This window comes from Dermacentor silvarum, chromosome 1 (assembly GCF_013339745.2).
Source record: "Dermacentor silvarum isolate Dsil-2018 chromosome 1, BIME_Dsil_1.4, whole genome shotgun sequence".
Taxonomy (NCBI): Eukaryota; Metazoa; Arthropoda; class Arachnida; order Ixodida; family Ixodidae; genus Dermacentor; species Dermacentor silvarum.
The window spans coordinates 106520284-106539808 of NC_051154.1; the positions used below are offsets into that span (position 1 = coordinate 106520284).

Consider the following 19525-nt stretch of genomic DNA (forward strand, 5'->3'; position numbering starts at 1 on the left):
TTGATTGGATTTGCGCTTGTACGGTACAAAGAAAAAATATTCAACTGTGCGAGTACGTCGATCCCTACACACTGCGCCTGGGAATGGTTGGGTGAAGCGTTTGTCGGCGAGGCGGCTCGGAGAAGACAAAGTGCTCCTACTTGGAGAGGTAAGCGCAGAGGTTTCTTTTTTTTTTCTCTCTCTCTCTCTTTCAACTGGCCTCGATTTCTCCAGTCCGTGTTCATGGCGCTGTAGCCGAGGAGGAGCGACGGAGCCCAGTCAGGGTCCGTCTCGTCGAACAGTTAAGCAAGCTGGCTTCCCTAAGAACGCAGAATGAACAAAGTTACAAAACTAACATTTCGTTATATATCGCCGTTATCACGCTGTAAAAGTCAAAAGGAATTATTTACCTGCAATGAAGTGTGCGCCGCAAACTCGCAGGTTGCGGTTCTAGATGTTTAATGCGCGCCAGCCATAGGCTGCGCCGCTTCGTGCTCAACGCTTTCGTGCGCTCGCACTGGTTCTCCACGATCTTCGGTAATGAAAAGTTGCTGTTAGTCGGTTTTCTTTTAATTTTTCTCCCGCGGGTATCACTGCGGTTGGAACAACCAAATATCATGCACATGATCATGGTGACAACAGGTCTTGCGGGGCTTGCAACGACTGTGGGAGAGTGAGCGGTTCATATGCATGGTGGACGCATATCCCAGAATTTCTTTCACTGACGTCAGTGCAAGCTATCTATTGCTATCGCTATAAAATACCAAGTACGTTGTACCAACTCGCCGAAGCTTTCCACTTTAGCAAGGATGACGTTCTCAACAAAAGGCAAAGGCAACCATATAAGGTGCTCATGACTTCCTAAGTAGGCACGAGAGGCAGTGGCGCACCGACGGGGGGGTGTTGTAATCCCCCCACCTGAGGCCAAGCTACCCCCCCCCCCCCCCCACCCCACGCGTCCAGCCCCACCAGTCCAACGTGTACCTTCAGTGCTCTGTTCACAGTTCAGGAGGTGGCTTGAGGTTGAATTTCCCTGATTAACAAAAACCCTCTATCACTGTCTTGTATTTATTCACTCGAAAATTACTTCGAGTAAAACGCTGAAGAAATAAACATCATCATCCTTGGTGTCATTACTATTATAATTATAAGGCATTTTATTTGCTGTTGGATTCCTCTGGCTAAAGCAAAGAAATTGCATATTATGCAAAATGCTTGCTCCCCCCCCCCCCCCTGGCGAGAGGAGGGGGAATATGCCATTACCTAGAAGAGATGTGACAGCGCCAACTAGCTCAAACCAAGGTTCTGCACGGGACCGACTTCGCTTTGCCATTGTGGGGGTACGCTCTGCGTGGGGCTAGGACTGAAGGCAAGCTCCGGATCTGGCCACACACAGTCGTTCCGTCCTACTCCCCAACCTGTAGCGCGTGTAATCGCAGCTACGTAGGGTTCGGGCGAATAAGGCCACCAGCGGTATCAACTCAACAATATTTATTGAACGAGGTCACTCACGGGTTGCGGCAGGTAAAATCCTTATCCGGCAGGTTCGAGGTCGGGCGCCGGAGAGAGAGTCTCCCTCGGTGATTACGAGGAGAATGTTCTCCTCGCCCATCGGATACCTTTCCTTTTCCCGCGAGCCGGGGGGAGAAGGGTACGCCGGTCGCGAGAGGCGAGGGGGAACCGGGAGAGGGCATAGTGCCGCTCGCTGAGCCGTGCTCCCTCAAGGGCTGCAGAAGATAGCGCCAACCTTTCCCTTTCCCTCAAGAACCACTTATCATCTCGTGTGTCTACGCCGGCTCCCGATGCGTCCGCAACATGCGAACGCGACGACGTGCTAGAGTGACTATCGGGAGAAGATGGGCGCGTCAGCTCCCCACACCACTCACTTGACTCACTAGAAGTACCTAGCCATATGGAATTCACATTGAGTGATTTGGTGTAAGCCCCCTTAATAAGCCAAAGGGAGCGATATTCCTCCCTCTCTTGGCCGCTCTCCTTTTATGGCTAGGGTGCCGTAAATTTTTCGCGTCCGTCAACAAATCTGCTTGTGCAAAAACACAGCTCCCGAATTTGATGGAAAATCGCTTCATTCCATGCAAAAGCTTATACGTCTCATCACTTGGATATGCATTTTCAGTAGATTAGTTACAAGATCAGTAGACCGTCAGGTAGATAATAAGGGTTTCTCAAAGATTTGCTGCTGTGCTACCCGCGTCGACCATGTGTTAGAGTGCCTCGATGTCCTCCTCGCCTGCCGCTCTGTGCAGGGTGGAGACAACTGTGGCGTCCGCCATTCCCATGTCCACTCCGAGGGCCGCGTTGCGGGTGCGCATGTGTATGAGCGATTTGTAGGCACCTCAGGGGCTTTATGAGGACAGAAATACTATGGAAAGGTATAATTACGTATTGATAGTTAAGCACCTAATATTTTTGATGATTTACAGTCAAGCAGCACTATTAAATAAGCTGCCTCACGTGGTCATGTAATGCTGTAGCCTGAAATCGTTTTGAAACACATTACGCCGCTTCTTGGCGTGATAGTTTGTGTACCGTCGAACGCAAACTAGGTTGCACGACACCCGCTGTTTTGTTCTACTGGTGGGAAATAATGCCCTTACTTAAGCATTCATATAGAATGGACAATCGAATGTTGAATGACCATATTACTAGGCATTGCTGTTTTTCAGGCAGCTTTGTGCAACGAAGCTGCATTGCTTGAAAACAAATAATTATGCAGCAATAGCAATAAAATTCCTTCAGAACATTTTGATAGTAAACATAACGAGTCAAGAAATGAATGAATACATGATAGTTGTCACGTAGTTGCGATCTATGTGTTTATTATGTACTGTCAGAGCTCCTCGGACCATGAATCAAAAACTAGGAAAATAAGCTCGTAATAAATTTAAACAAAGCAAATGGCAATATTACTGTGCGGCTGAACTTGATAAGTAGAAGAATGGAAATGAAGCATGCACGCAAAGGAACACATCGTCCATAGCTAGCTTGTGATGGATCAAGCCATGATTTCCACACCAGTGGTAGGAAGTACATAGATGCGCACATCTTCGTTTATATTTTAGTTATTGAGTGAATGGTCGGGATGTGCAAAGTACTTCTGCTTCTACACATTCAACCAATTGTGTGTAGAAGCTGTAAATTCATATCTACATGTGTCAATGTCGTGAAAATTGTGATCAAAGCTCTGATATACACCTTCCAAGTGTTGTACAGTGTCGAGCATGGATTTCATGTCATGGTGTTTATGTAGAGGGCACATTTTGTGTAGTCCTTGTTCTTTAATTGATTTATCAGTTCATAAATACAACTTTAGTCTTTGTGCAAAGGTAAGTAATTGTTCAGTGTTTGTCATGAGTGTTGGTGGCGTAAACGTTGCTAGTCCTACGCAATACACAAATAAAAAATGACTACCATTTCTCTGCCCTTAAATGCAGCTACATGTTCTGAATTGCTGCTGAAGTCCTGTTGCATGGTGCAGTGCTGCTTTGTTTTCTAGATGCTGTTACCAAAACCTGCTGACAGACCACCTTAAAGGGACACTAAAGAGAAACCGGAAGTTGAGCTTAAATGGTAGATTATCCTTTCACGATCACAGCCATACCATTCTTACTGCAAACAGATGTTTAATAAGCGAGAAAATAGCGAAAAACTGAAGAATAGGTGCTGACGCCCCTTCGAAATTCCCGCACTACGTGATGTGACGTCGGAGATTACAAACGCAGGCCGGTCGCGATTGGTCGAGAGCGATTTATCGCTGTTAATAAAATGCAAAATGAAATACACCTTAAACGTACATAAACAGCATTTTCCAACTTTTAAACCGTTTCAAGCGAGGAAGTACAAGTTTAGCACAAAATTAAATAAATAAGAAAAAATGGCATGGCGAAACATGCCGCCGTGATAGTTTCGTAGTTTCGTTTTTGGTCAATGCATCGTCACGCGCGCCTGTTCTGCTCTACGGTGTTTGGATGCGTGTTGCGTGGCTCGAAAAACGTTGACTTTGTGGGAAACAGCCAGAAAATGCCTCGTGTGTGTAGTGTTGAGGGCTTTATAAATGGCCCAAGGCGCTTGATCAGGGGCAGCGGCAGTGTTGACTCGATTGTGTCCTTTCACGTGGCGTCGCTCGGAGAGCCCCGGCTCCCCGGCGTTCGCAATGGCTCAGTGCTCTGCCGATGATAAAACGGCAAAAGAGCCAGAGAAACCGATGGTGTGCTCTCTGCATTTCTCGCCCTCGGATTATGTGTATAATCTTGCCCTCGGAAAGTATCTTGGCGTGCCCCAGAGGCCAGTCCTTTCTCGAGCAGCTGTTCCCTCAATGCGGCCTTCATCAAACCTCCTACCGGTGGGGCTGCAGCAACAAACTGGCGGCTCGGTGAGTGCTGAATGTCATTAAATAAAGCCACGAAATAACCATACCGAGTACGTGCACAACTTTCTACGCTTGTTTTGTCGGGAACACCGTCGCCTGGCGGACCGGACGCTTCGCCTCCCATCGACGAAAACAAAGCTCTGCATTCCGCCGGCGCGGCCGGCGGCTCACCGCCATCGCGCGCGGAAACACCTACCGCTCGAGCACAGAGGATCACTTCGCGCTCCGTTTCACTGAATATCGCTGAAATGCAGTCCTGCTTTCCAGGCGAGCTCTTCGTTGCAAGGTTCAGCGGCAGCTACGGTATCCATCGCGGCGAACGCAAACGCAGCGACCATGCATGCAGCCATGATGCATCCAGCCCAGCGCCTCGGCCGTTTACGCAAGTGGTGACGTATCATGGCGCATTCCGATTCGCTGAGAGCAATGCAATCTGTGACGACACTGCTTCAGTGCCAAATCTAGGGTGAGAGAAATTGAGGAAGAGATATTTGGTCTTTGTTTACGAATTTCTCCGCTAATAACTCATATTTTTGCACCCAACAAAAACGGCATGCATTCCTGAAGGTCCCTCTTTTATTCCAGCTGAACTTCCTGTTTCTCTTTAGTGTCCCTTTAATCACTCTTGCATACACCTCTCTAGCCAAACTGCAAGCAGTGCCAACGTACTTGGGCTACACTCAGTTCTTGCTTTATGAAATCCAGCATCAGAGTTAGTGCTACAAAGCCCAAGAAAGAGGACTCCAAATACGCATATACTATGCTAACTCACATTTATAAAGTTGATAAAATGTCCTTTATTGTCACATAAAAACTAGACAGACAAACGCTAAATGTACTGCAGTCAAGGGCTGTAATGCGTGCTACTTAAGTTCATGTTGAGAAAAGGGGGCTTAGATATAAAGTGAAATAATTAGAATTGCAAATGTTGAACCACACAATTCTAGTATAATGGAATCAACAGTCCATGAAGGTGTAGACTGTTGCTAAAAGAGCAAGTATAACCATGCATACACAAGAAAACAGAAATAAAAAAAAATATTTTATTATAGAGGCCTATCACAGCCCACCGCAGCTCCTGTCTCCTACCACCTTGCTGTCCAGTCAGTGCTATGACCAAAAATTCCATTCTGAATGCAACAAAATCATCAACAGTTCCAAAAAGTAAGTGACAAAGCACCATTACCACAACAAGAATGACTGGAAATGACTTCAGCAAACCGCGAGAATCCCTGTGGCAGATGTGATGTGACAGGGGTCTGCGATGCGATGTGGTGCTTAGCACGAGTGTCAGTGGCAACAGTCATTTTTTGATACCTCACTACTCCTCTCCAGATCCAGTGCCCCTTTTGAGTCGTCGTGACCTCGGTGACTGGCGTGGTGACCTCTTTGGTGATCGATCTGCAGGTAGTCAAGCAGTCAAGAGTCATTCTAGATTTTGTCATAAAATCTATGTATAAACTGTCGCAACTGCACACTGTTGTTGCTATGTTAAGCTAAGCTTGACGACTAGGCAAAGGAGAGGACAAAAGTGCACTAACAAAGCAAGAACCACTAAAATATAGAAATCCGAGCTGTTCTTCCTGGCCTGAGAGCACTAACCTGAAATGGCTACATTCTTCCTAATGTGCAGAAAATGCTATGCATTGCTTTATGACGACTTGGGCCTCGAAACCTTAGCTCAGGACAAAATGTTGGCGTTGCAAGACAGCTTGATCGTGGCTACAAACTATTTTTATACAGTTGAATCCCTGCATAACAATACCGATATAACAAAATTTATGGCATAATAAACTTGATGCATCAAAAGTACCACAGCAACAAAGTCTGTAGTGGGTGCAGTTTTCGTGTAACAGGCCTGGACATCACCACCCTGTGATATGTGAAGTGCGCGAGGCGATGCAAGAAAAAAAGCAACATCTAAAGAAAAGTCCACGAGAGATTATGAGAAAAGAAGAGGAAGAGAAGAACGGAAGAGCGGGTATGTGCCATGGTTTAAGATCATCATCACGATCATGAAAGAGGGAGAAGACACGTCGGCTAGGGTGCAGAGGTGTGAGCTTGATGGGCGCTTGGACCTGGGCTTACGAGGCCTCTACCTGGCCGGCTCTGCACTTGCCGACGACCTGGCATCTACCCACAGCAAGCTACGGTTTGCTCGACAGTGAGCGCTCTCCGGAAGCTGGACGACGAGGCGCAGAAGAGTGGGCTGCCAGGTGACTGGGCTTGGATGCCTAGGTCTTCCACTCGATCACAGCGGACCTGCTGGAGACGCTCGAGACAAACATATGTGACCTCTTCTCAACGGCAAGACCTTGCTTGAGCCAGCGTCACGTCGGCCGTTCGAGACTTGCTCCCTTCCTCCGACCCCAGGCTTCATTTTGCTGGTGCCACCTCCACATAGACTTCTGGACCTCCGCTTGTTTTGTTACTCCTACGTATCTTAGTGAACTCTAGCTTTGTTCGTGAACTTATCCGTGTATCGCGTGATATAACTGTCGTTGTAATCTTTTCGCTTTGTTATTCCTAGTCCGTGTATATAAGAGAGTGTTATTTTCTATTGATAAATGTTTCCCTTGCGTGTGGTTTGCAGCCAGCCTTGTCTTTTATTGGAAGCACCAAGGCGCAACACCTTGGATGCGTTTCCTATCACACTATAAAGAACCTAATCATCACAAACTCCCAAGAGAAAAAAATTAGGGGTGTGTGAATATTGGAAAATATTCGAATACCATCGAATATTATATTGTTAATATTTGTATTCAAATCAATAACTAGGTATTTATTCGAATCTAGGCCGATAGGTTTTTTCAAATAATCATATACGAAACTTTAGGGTCGGCTTGGATTCGAGGATTTTTAAAAACACGCCAGTTTTTAACTGAAATGGATAAATGTGGTGCATAGTTAGAACCATCTGGAAAAGTCGGTATCGCAGCCACTACTAGCCACGCCAGTAGCCAACTGAAGTACACGAGGGACGTTGCCATTTTGACCTGCGTCGTATCGGTATGGTCAAGCATCGGCGCGCGGTGTGGCGTTATCGTAATGGCACCAAACAGGCGATGCCACTATCGTGCCGCTTTCTAACGCATACTGTATTTACTCAAATCCAACACGCACTTTTAACACGACCCTAAATCTGCGTTACCATATAGCCGTCAGCATTTCAAAATGGCCGCCTCACACACACGTCGAGCCTAGCTACCGTAGCATGCTGTAGCTTCCTCCATGTGCTGCAGTACCACAGCCTCCTATAGATTATATGGGCGGCTGTGGCAGTACACGTGCTTAGGCAACAGTCTACCGCCTGTCTTCACGTTCTCTGCGTCTGCTCTATCAGCATGAAGTACTGAGTTCATCATGATACCGAATTTAAAAGGAAAATGATCATATGTGCGGAGACGGACGGAAATTGGACCCCATCACGGGCGTTCGGAGAATCCGAAACTTGCGAGCGGGACTGGCGCAAACATAAGGAGAGGAATTTTGCCAGCAAAGCAATGCGGCGTTCCGCACTGCTTCTGCGACGATCCACTTCGGCTATACGATCGCCTTGGCCCTATCTTGAAAGCAATCTGCGACGGGGAGAGTCCGCCGCGTGCCGTGTTTTCGCCGCTTATAGGTCGCGTTGAAGCGAGAGGCATGCTAGCACGAAGGTCAATTCGCTCGCCGCGCTTCATCTACAGCGTTTTGACAGTTCGTTTCTGCGGTCAACGAGCGAGATGTGTTCATGTTTGCTAGTGCGCGCGTGACACCGTGCTTGTTAATTTATTTAGTAGGCGAATGTTTGCAACTTTATACGGCCGATAAAACTGCTATGCTTACTTCGTATATCGGTCTACTAATTTGCTATCGCATTCGATTCATCGCCTTTCGGGCGAAACTGCGACTTTTTTTATTCATTGTAACTTCAGTGCACTGGGAGGAAATCTCTTTTTCCAAACGACAGAAAGTCGTATTTCTGTTTGAAAGCATGAGGTGCGCAGTACTGTAAAGGACTTTTTTTTTTTTTTTCGTCACGGAAAACGGGCGCGCGTTACAATTGAGGGCGCGTGAGAATCGAGTAAATACGGTAGTTGTGCTAGCCGTAGAGGCATCGTCAAACGTTCAAGCCAGGTGGAACTTCGGCATCGATAAGAGAAACGTCTGTCGATGGAGGGGGCCACAGGAGATGCTTTTTTGCGTGCGCCGCAATGAGGATGGCATTTACCCAGGAATATTGCTCGAGCGCTGCTTCAAAAAGTGCAGCATCTCTAATGCGCTTGATGGTACTGAATATAATGCACTGTTTGAAGATGTCAACAGTAAGGAAGATAGCGACGAGGCTAGCTGCGTAGGTGACATAGAATGAGCTCGGCATGTTCATATTTAATAGATGCTGTTTGATTTTGCGAATACTATCCTCACTTTTTCGTTCGGCCTACGTTTGAGATAAGTTTTTTTTTTTTTCTGGCTTCTAACTTTTGGGGGGTGGTCTTAGAATCGAAGTCGGCCTAGATTCGAGTAAATACGGTATTTGGTTGAATACAAATATTCGAAATGAATAGAATACTGTTAAACCTCGATATAACGAACTTCAGTATAACAAAATTCTTAACATAATGAAGTAACATTAGTAAGATAACATAATTAAGTATTAACTTTTTATAACTTTTTGTCAACAGAACACCAAATATTTAGAACCTCAAAATAACGAAATTTCCCTGCCACTGTGAAGGAATACCGAGACTATAAATGGAAACTTCTGCGGATGCAGATGATCAAATAGTTGAATTCCAAGCGGCTGCTTGCTAACGACACAGCTTGGAGCAACCACCAAAGCGGAGCAGCATCACGCGCCGTATAAAGTCCCCCTACGTGCGATAAGATCCTATCTCGCCCAACACGCTATATGCTTTGAGTATGAGAGAAAGCATGCAATGATGAACAGAGAAGTATGGCAGCTTGATGAGGACTGTCTTCCTGCGCGAGCAAGGGAAAAATGCCCCCGTGCTCACAGTAACGCAATCAAGCGCGCGCGAGGAGACAAGGGAGGAAGTGGGGGCAGGTTGGCGCAGCTAAGCTCGTACACAGCCCGTACAGATGGTGTGGCGTCATGTGCACTATCTTCCCATGCGTTTAGTACAGGAGGTTGCGCGATCCGAGTTTCTGAGAGGCGTTGAAGCGAGACGAAGATGAAACATTCACTCCCTACTGCCGGCGCTTTTAATCATGTCCCACTGCAGGTTACACTATCAGCTGTGGGGGCGGAGGGGACATGAAAGCATGGTTGGCTTCACTTCATACTGCCAATGTGAAGATACAGTAGAACCCCGCTGTTACGTTCCCGGGTGCTGCATTTTCCCGGCTGTAACGTCGTTTTCAGCTGGTCCCGGCACAGCTCCCATAGAACCCAATGCATTGGTAACCCCGCTGTTACGTCGCAACTGTGGGACCGTTCCTGCATCATACGATGTGAACTGCCACACCGCGCCGGCCCGAGCAGCCATTTTGAGTTTTCATGTCGCTGAGCTTGGTTGCTTGACGATGGCATTGGCCGCCCAAATTGCCAGGGGCGACACTTATTACGTATTTTCGGTTTCCGCCAGCAAAAGTATGGCCCTTGAGATCCGCATTTGCGATCTAAAGGTGGTGTCTATGACCCGTTGCGGCCCTAAAATTGGTTTTGGCTCATAGATGTTCCGTATAAAGTACAAGGGCGATAACAGCGTCGCCGCGTGCCCTATGCTCTATGTGCGAGTGAACGTGTGCGAGGGGAGCCGACGACCGCGTCTCGCGCGCGAGAGAAAGAAAAGCAGGGAGGAAGCGCGCCTTCTTCCGTTGCGCTCGAGGAACCGGCGAGGGAGCGAGGGATAGCGGGCAGCGTTGTGGCTCTGGCATCATACTGCGCGGCGGCGCTTGGTCGCGCGGGCCATATCTTGAAAGCGATCTGCGTGGGTACGCAGTGTAGGTGCGTCGGCGGCTCGTAGCTTTGTGCGTGCTGTGTGTTCTCGGCGCTCAGATTGCGTTGAAGTGATAGACAACAGCACAAAGGTCACTTCGCTCGCTTCTGCAGCGGCGCTTAAATTCCTCACGCCTGCATTTGACAGCGCGTGTCCACGCTCATCAAGTGTGATGTGTTCATGTTTGCCTGTGGGCGCTAACACCATGCTTGTTAATTAGTTAATAAGCGAATGTTTACAAGTTTATATGGTCGATAGAACTACTATTCTTACTTTGTATAGCTTATCGCAATCGATACTTCGGCTGTCGGGCGAAACTACTTTTTCCCACGTAAGAATTAAAATAATATTGTGTGCAGTTCAACACTACTCCCATTTCTGAATTTTTCCTGTTTCCCGGCTGTTGCGTTTCCCGGCTCTTACGTGTTTTTTTTTTTACGGTCCCGTGAAAAACGTATCAGCGGGGTTCTACTGTATCGACACTGTATGAAACCGCATCTTTCGTCGCCGACTCTCAAATTCAACAAAAGGAACTTTTCAAACTCAAATTCCTCACGCCTGCATTTGACAGCGCGTGTCCACGCTCATCAAGTGTGATGTGTTCATGTTTGCCTGTGGGCGCTAACACCATGCTTGTTAATTAGTTAATAAGCGAATGTTTACAAGTTTATATGGTCGATAGAACTACTATTCTTACTTTGTATAGCTTATCGCAATCGATACTTCGGCTGTCGGGCGAAACTACTTTTTCCCACGTAAGAATTAAAATAATATTGTGTGCAGTCCAACACTACTCCCATTTCTGAATTTTTCCTGTTTCCCGGCTGTTGCGTTTCCCGGCTCTTACGTGTTTTTTTTTTACGGTCCCGTGAAAAACGTATCAGCGGGGTTCTACTGTATCGACACTGTATGAAACCGCATCTTTCGTCGCCGACTCTCAAATTCAACAAAAGGAACTTTTTTCCAATTCAAATTTGCTTTTGTCGATTGCCCGACAATTCATAAAACTTTGCGGCGATTTCCGTCTACCATCGGCGACTGTACTTATTTGCATTAAAGGTCGAATTTCAATGCATAAAAATCGATATAACAAAGCAAATTAGCGATTTTAGCAACTTCATTATAGTGTGGTTTAAATGTATATTGCTGTTTGTGAGGGAGCAAAAATGGTTCTTAGCACTTATATTCTGTGCTGAATTTTGTGATAATTTCATGCTGGTGGTAAAATTTCACCAGAAAAGCACATTCAGCCACTGGACCCCGAATCCTTGCAGGAAAGCCAGCCTCTCAGTAGCAAGGGGTACGGGTTTGGGGACGGCACGCAGGGTGCGCTTGAAGCGCAACAAAAGAGGATGGGGGCGACTGCACAAGGAAATCCAACTGCAATAAGAATGTTCGGTCCGGGAGTATAGGCCCAATGGGCCAATCCTCAGCAGCGATGCCCGTCCATGCGGCCTCACTATGCAACTATGCCAGCTCCCCGCCGCATGCCCATGTTGCGCCTCCGTGCAGCACATCGCATGCCTGTTACAACATTTCAGGAGAGAGCGATGGCTCATCCGCTGCCGCAATATGCGCCTGAGCGAAACCCGGGAATTACAGTAAGGACCTTGCGGGCGATGGGTGTTTCGCAATGAGCATTACTACAATGCATGCGTGCATCGCGGTATCCTAAAAGACGCCATTCCAAATGAGCACGGCTGCATTACACATGATTACTTGGAGTTATAATCACAACATTTTTTTGGTGCAATAGAAGGCGCCCACTTTTGATGATGCTTCAGTGAGATTTCGCGTGACTAGCACCAGACATATCGGCAGCGATGAGCAACAGCATTCTTAACACAGTGCCAGGGACTGTCACCTGCCGTGTCCTGTGCTAGTTGTAAGAAATGTCATGAAATTGAAATTATCTTTGAAAGCGATCATCCAAGAATATGGTCCAAGCTTGTCGATGCATTAGTGCATGCACATATGCTTGCATGCAACATGGCTAGTCTGTATTTTGACCATTCTCACGACGTTGCTACAGATAGGAGAAAGTACAGTTAATGCATACATCAAATCTTAATGCTTTGGCAACTTAAACAGAAGTTGACCATGCTGCAACAACATAATGATTACAGGTTTCTTTACAACAAACATTGTCCGGTGCTTCACACACTGGAACTGGAAACATATCAAAACTAAAATAAGCTATTTCTGCAGGACTCAGCAGCTAAAATAGCACGTGATTGTGCAAGCAGAGTCCAAATTACTGAATGGTCCACTGTAAGGTGTCCAAAATTTCAGTTGTACTTATACATTATGTATATGGGGCCAGTGGTGATGCCACAAAGCTGACCAAATTATCGGTTGGCAACTGCAAATTAAAGAGTTCACTTACTTATCTCCTTGGGCAGCCAATCGTAGTCCACATCACTGGCACTCTGGGTGCCCATCTCTACTTTTTGCTTGCTGGCTGGCTTTTTTTTCTAAAAAGCAGAACACAGAGAGCAGAACAAGTCATTGCAAGTTTGTGTACAAGTTTTGCGCACAGGAAGTGAAGTTGGCAGAAACAAGTTTCTAGTGCTGGGACAAATAGCATTATTAGTGAATGTGAATCACTGGAAAAAATTTTAGCTTTACTGTGTGGTTAATTGCAGAAAGTGTCAAAACAAATGTGTTGATAATTCAACAAAAACAGAGGCTCATGCATTACCCCTTAAAGAACCAAGAAAAATCTACCAGTTACATTTTGTTGATTTTTTGTGCAAGATGATACTTTCAAACTGTAAATACTACATTGGGCAAGTTCCATGAGGGTCGCCTTATTCTTTGAAACGCTACGATAGCGTACTTTATAAAGTACGCTGGGCCTTAGTAGGAGCCTAACCTGATGTATGTCACCAAATGTACATGCAATATTTTGGAGCTTTCAAAAAACAAAAAAGGCTTGCAGCTAAGAGTCAGAAGAAACTATGTGTAAGCCCGCATAACCTTCTGGCAGTAAAATGAGCACTTTAATGGGAAATATTGTTTGCTGGGAGGTCTTTTTTACTATTCAAGTGTATAGCATGATTTCATCAAGTAATGGGGAAGGACTTTAGTGTTGCTTTCAGAGGCACACCCGATGAAAATATACTATTGATACAAATCTAAACATATTTCACGATGAATGCAGGCATTCAAGACTAAAGCCTTAAGCATTTGGTTTAGTGGTAGTTGAAACATTCAACAGATTAGTGACATCTGTTACAATGACAGTCGGTTCTTGCATTACAGTCCTGCTGCATGATTTGCTCGACAAAATTTTGTTAGAATTTTCTGACCTTTCTAGAGATGGAGTCTACATCTGGTTCGCCAATGTGGGTTGCTCTATTTTCATTGCGTAACTCATCTCAATTGGCACAGGAATATAGATCGTCTTTGTTGTTTTGTTTCCTCCCATCTATTTTCCAATTTGTAACAAAATCCTGCATAAATTATGTGCCTTTTTAAATAATGTTCATATGATATCTAAATGCATTTTTTATTATCTAAATTTACTGTAACACTGCTCGCTATGTTATTAATTGAGAAGATAAGAGTGTCGTCATCTTTCTCGGCAGCAAGATAGGAGCCAGGAAGAATAGCAACGTTGATGTAATCCTTGATATATTTTTTACCTACAACAATCTCTGAAGTGTCTGCAGTCAGCCAAAAATACTTAAAAATAGTCAGCAAGAAATGCAGGTAAAAAAGCCATTGTTTGCGCTTCGAGAACAAGCACACCCCTCTAGCATGTACATAGGCCCAGTGCACTTTACAAAGTACACCTACATTCACTTTCTTGCGACACTATAAATATGTATTGAATATAGAATGTCATGCATTCATCATTTACGCCATTTTCTAAAATGTCCACACGAACCTCAGCTTTAAAAAGCATATGCTATGCTTGATAAAAAAGAAGGTGCATGTACAGCAGCATCCGCTATATTCAGCACTTCTCCAAGTTTGGCGATGAATAGATCAAATACATGATGCAGCTGACAAAAATCTACAATGTGGTCGTCTTGGCAGGACCCTTCTTAGCAAAATGGCATTAGGGACACAGTATATTTCGCCTTGAATTACTTACAAACGAAAATGGTACTGTAGTTATAAAAGTACACTGGGTCCTAATGGGTTAAGTTAAATCATATGGCAGTGGCGCACCGACGGGGGGGGGGGGGGGGGGGGATTCGGGGGTTGGAACCCCCCCCCTGAGGCCGACTTAACCCCCCCTTTTGTTTAACCCCTTTTCTTTCCTTACGCATTTGAGTACTGCAACTAAGATGTAAGACGCGCAATCGTCTGCACACTCGCAAAAAGCGCATTTTTTTTGACAATTTCCCGTGAAATCGAAATTAGTGCTGTTTAGATGGTATTGGCAAACTGTCAACACCCCCCTTGGCAGAGATCCTGGGTGCGCTACTGTCATATGGCGCCTCCATTAACTGCCAAAATTTGCAACCTAGATGCAAAAGCCCTTATTGTACCAAGAGCTGGCACTCTGCCTTGGTTCTTTTGTAGGCTTGGCTGATAGCATACACTATGTTTGGGTTTGCAAATTCTAAATTTTCTTATTCATGTATATAAGTAGCTCAGGCCCTTCGTATTCAAATACATATGTGAAACAGAGAAATGCTGCCATTGGGCAACTACTGGCCCGACCTAAGTGAAAGTTGTCACATTTTAAAGTAAAGATTTAAAAAGACGGAAGAAAATTTGTCCAAGTGCGATAAGTTACAAATTTGCACCCCCCCCCCCCTTTTTGTGTTGCTGAATTACAGAGCAGCAAGATTTTGTCATGGTGGTCTAACAGGGGAATTTCCATTTTTCGTACATATTTGCAAAGAACGGGTTTGAGCTATAGCTTTTACCTAATGCTTTACCCCAATTGAACTAAATGTATGTATGCAGCATGAGCTCACTCCACTTTCAGGCTCGGAGAAATGCTGAAAAGCACATGTGGCATTCCTTTTTTAATTCTTTACGCAAAAGATTTAAAAGAGTATCTTAAATGTTGAACAGAGCCAATAACTAAAGGCCCCCCGATTTAATAAGCGTGGTATATATTAAACATTTATTCATATTTGGCTTTACTATATAGCAGAGCTATCATATAACCACCACTATTTTAGACTCACACTAAGAGTTCCGAGGAACTGTTGTGCAGCTACCAGCAGGAGGACCAAGCATGTTGCCAAGAACATGTATAAGAAGAACCTGCAAATGCATAAGCCGTGAATAGCAGCACATGAACAATGCCACACACAAAACACCTCACAGTTTCAACTACAGTACATCAATTGTTCAGTTCCTGAATATGCTAACTTAAATACAATCACAGAAAATGGTGTCAATTTGACAATACTGTAATTAAACAAATTTTTATAGCTATCGATGAAAATGGTGCAGACACCCAGCAGCCAGATTTAATTGTTACAACCAATAATGCTGCATGGGAGCATACTAGTAAGCGGTTTATTTTACCATGAACATACTAAACCTGACAGTGCATTACCTGCTCATTCTTATAGTATTTGATATATTGTTAAAACCAGTATCATTAAAAGTGGGTTCGACTGTATTGACAAAGAAGACAATTTAGGACAAAAAGTATTGCAATGCACCATATTTGCATGAATATATAGCTTTTTTTTGCCATCATGTCGAAAGGTGCCGTTTATTTCCTTAAGGACTGGAGAAGATGGCAATACCAAATTAAAAAAGATAAACAAAAAACGTACAGTAGCCGACAGATTTTTCGGACTCCAAAAATTCGGACTTGTTGGATATTCCGGACTTCATAGATGTACCGTTAGGGTTCCCACAGAGCTAATGCATTTTCGCGACCGATTTTTTGGACATATCTAGGTGCCAATGTTCGATTTTCCTGACTATCACTCGCTCCGAGCCACGCTACCCGATCTTGGGAGCCGCCATGTTGCATTTTCCACTGGCTTGGCTTCCAGTGGCCCCCTGTATAGCCTTCAAGATTAGTAGATGCACACTATCTTCCTGTCTCGGAGGCCATGCCCGCTCTTCCTTGGCCGACAAAGCGGTTCAAATAGGGGCACTTGCTTTTTATTTATTTTTTTCGGTCAGCTCAGCACTATCGTCATAATCACTTAAACGGAATCAGTTTTTTGGTTTTGTGTTTTTTAAAGTTTCAGTTGTGCCGTACGCTGTGCGAGGGTAGAGTGTACTAGAATATTTTCTAGTACTCTACACACAGGGGAGAGAGGAAGATGGCCGGAAGCGCGCGGGCTTTTCGCTCGCGGGGCACGAGGAGGGAGAAGGCGACGGAGACGGTGGGGAGCTGCGTTCAGCTCTTGCGGCTGCTGCCGACGGAGCTTGCTGTGCAGGCACAGTATCTTGAAAGCGATCTGCTATGTGGCCGATGTGCGCCCGCGGGGAACTCATCTTCAAAGCGATCTGCGATAAGTACAAAGGGCGTGCGCCGAGTGCCAGTACTTCCTTCGTATGCGCTGTTTTTTTCTCTTTTTTTGACGTTCGCATTGAAGCAAGAGAATAGACAGCGCGAAGGTCAATTTGCCCGCTGCTTCTGGCGTGCTTTCTCATTCTAGCGTTTTAACGAATTTCCGCGGTCATCGAGCGAGATGTGTTCATGTAACCTTTGCGCGCGTGACACCGTGCTTATTTAGTTAGTAAGCGCATATTTACAAATTTATACGGCCGATAAAACTAACATCCTTACTTCGTATAGCTGTCTATTAATTTGCTATCGCAATCGATGCTCTGCCTTTTCGGTGAAACTGCTACATTTTTTCTTAAGCCAGAAGCCTCATCACTTTTGTTTCTTAGGGGGGGGGGGGGGGGGGGGGGGGGGGGGGGAGGGTGCGAGAGTTTTTCGGACTGTTCTATTTTTCAGTCCCCGCGAAGTCCGGAACATCGGTCGGCTACTGTAATAATAATAATAATCATAATAATGATGATGCTGAGATAGCACCACTGCACGGTGCGTTAAAAGCTACACAGGGTAGGTAATCAATGGCTTTGCTAGATGCATACCTGCCAAGTTCGGAGAAATTAAATCCGGGTCATCTGTAATACGACTGCTCCCCCCCCCCCCCTCCCCAGGTTTATATGTCCAAGAACTGACAGGGAAACTTCCTTACAATTTTATTTACAGATAAACAAATGACCACATGAACCTTTGCAAGCTTTTGCAAGCATTTCATTGTTGCTAATTTTGCCTTCAAACATTCTACAAAATTTAATTAACTTCTCAGGTCTTGCATCCCACAACCACCATCTGATTATGAGGCACGCCGTAGTTGGGAACTCCCAATTAATTTCGACCACCTGGGGTTCTTTAAGCCAGTGGACGGCACACGGGTGTTTTTGCATTTCGCCCCCAACTAAATGCAGCCGCCGCGGCCGAGATTTGATTCCACGAACTCGTGCTTGTCAGCGCAATGCCAAAGCCTCTAAGCAACCACGGCGGGTGTTCAAAAATTCTTCTGATAATGTTCGATTGTAAGAAATGTCATTTCTTTCATATTTTGCGAGGTTGACGTTTCCCAGCGTCTTGAACAAGCGACACACGGACGAGCGGCATTGCATCCTCGTATATTTCCCGATGTTAAATTGCCGCTCGCACTCTGCATTGCTCTCTGGTATCAACAAAATACCCAACGTCACTTCGGCCTGAACACTACGTTAAAAATGCTGGACACTTTTGCCCTAGCGCTCCTTGATTTTAAAGCCATGACTGACTGTGGGCCTACGCAATGCCAGAGCGGCTGAAGCTGAGGAGAACGATGAAGTGTCTAGTGTTGGTAGTGGCGCAACACGGCATTCGCTCGCTAGCTTAATGAGGCTAGGGCCACTAGGGCACCCAACAACCCCGTCGGTTAACGAAATAGCGCATGTATAGGATTTCCCTACTACTTAGCAATTTTCTGCGCGATGAACTTCCAACTGAATTGGATTGGGTTGGATTGTTTTTGCCAATGTGGCCTGACAAAGCGCTGGATGCGGATAAAAACGGGACTCAGCTAAAATTTCCGGGAGATTTACCTGTCAACTGTACAACCGGAAGAAACGGTCCAAATCCGGGAGTCTCCCAGGTAATCCGGGAGACTTGGCAGGTATGTAGATAATACTTTCAGAAATCAGTATGCCTCTTTTCAGATATTCCTACCTTATTTCCCTGTGCACAGACACTGTCACACAGTCATGTTTTAAAACAAAAGCAGCCAGCGAGTTGCAATAAAACATGTGCTGTTATTTCACTTGCCCGACACAGAATAGATAGATAATGCCTAATTGAACACAAATGCAGAGGGCTTGCCCTCAGCAGAGTTTCAAGTGAAAATGGCAGCTCACAATCAATGATTGCTGTACTTATCCAATTCTAACGCACACATATATTTCTCAAGAAAATGGGTTTCAAATTGCCTGCACTTTACAATCGGATACTAATCTGAAACGGTGTTCACAGCATTGTCAGAGTCAGCATCATTGCCATTGCATCACAAGATGGTGACAGAGAGAGTTTTTGTTCAGGCTGACAACGATGACGCATTATTTTACATGCCAAGTTAGTTAAAGCCCCGTCACATGTATTCATGATTATTCGCAATTCAATACTACATATTCGAAAGTCGCAGTAGCTGACCGATTTTTCATTTCCTAGTGGCACCATAGCCTTCTCAATAGCACCAATATAGTATACAGTGGAATCTCGTTGACACAGATCTTCACGGGAACTGGAAAACGCATCATCCGAAAATAATCGTATATAAGACATATTATGCAGAATAGTATCAACGAGATTCCACGGTGTGTCTAACACTGGCCCAAATTTTGGATGTTGTACGATGTCTCACCCAATTGTTTGGACATGATCTACACAAGCAAGGTTGCAAAGATAGTGGCCATAAATAAAGTTGATGACATTCAGTCTCTCACCTGTACTTTTACATTCATTGGTGGTGCAGTTTTTTGGCTTTCGGAGTGCCATGTAGCTATTACAAATAGATCTGCGCCAACTTGACACCTACTCATAACTTTGGTCGCTAACACCTGAAGATGTAAGGCCGTAAGTCCGTACTAGAATTACTGTCTATCTCAACAAGAGTGCCTACCAAGTTTCTTGTCGAAGTGCCTGGAAAGGGGAAAGAACGCTCCAAAATAAGTCCATGCAAAATAGCCTGAAAAACCGGGGTCGGTAATG

At 45.2% G+C, this 19525-nt stretch overlaps 1 protein-coding gene across 1 annotated transcript in view; it reads right to left on the reverse strand.

Annotated features, from left to right (window-relative positions):
* Positions 1–5401: 5401 nt before the first annotated feature.
* The window catches only part of LOC119434390 (translocon-associated protein subunit alpha), a 29947-nt gene continuing 15823 nt past the window's right edge, over positions 5402–19525 (reverse strand). The window contains exons 7-9 of the mRNA XM_037701549.2: positions 15468–15546; positions 12701–12788; positions 5402–5770 (exon numbers count right to left, since the gene is read on the reverse strand). Coding sequence (XP_037557477.1) covers positions 5691–5770; positions 12701–12788; positions 15468–15546 — 247 coding nt within the window. The 3' untranslated portion in view covers positions 5402–5690. The remainder of the gene's footprint in view (positions 5771–12700; positions 12789–15467; positions 15547–19525) is intronic.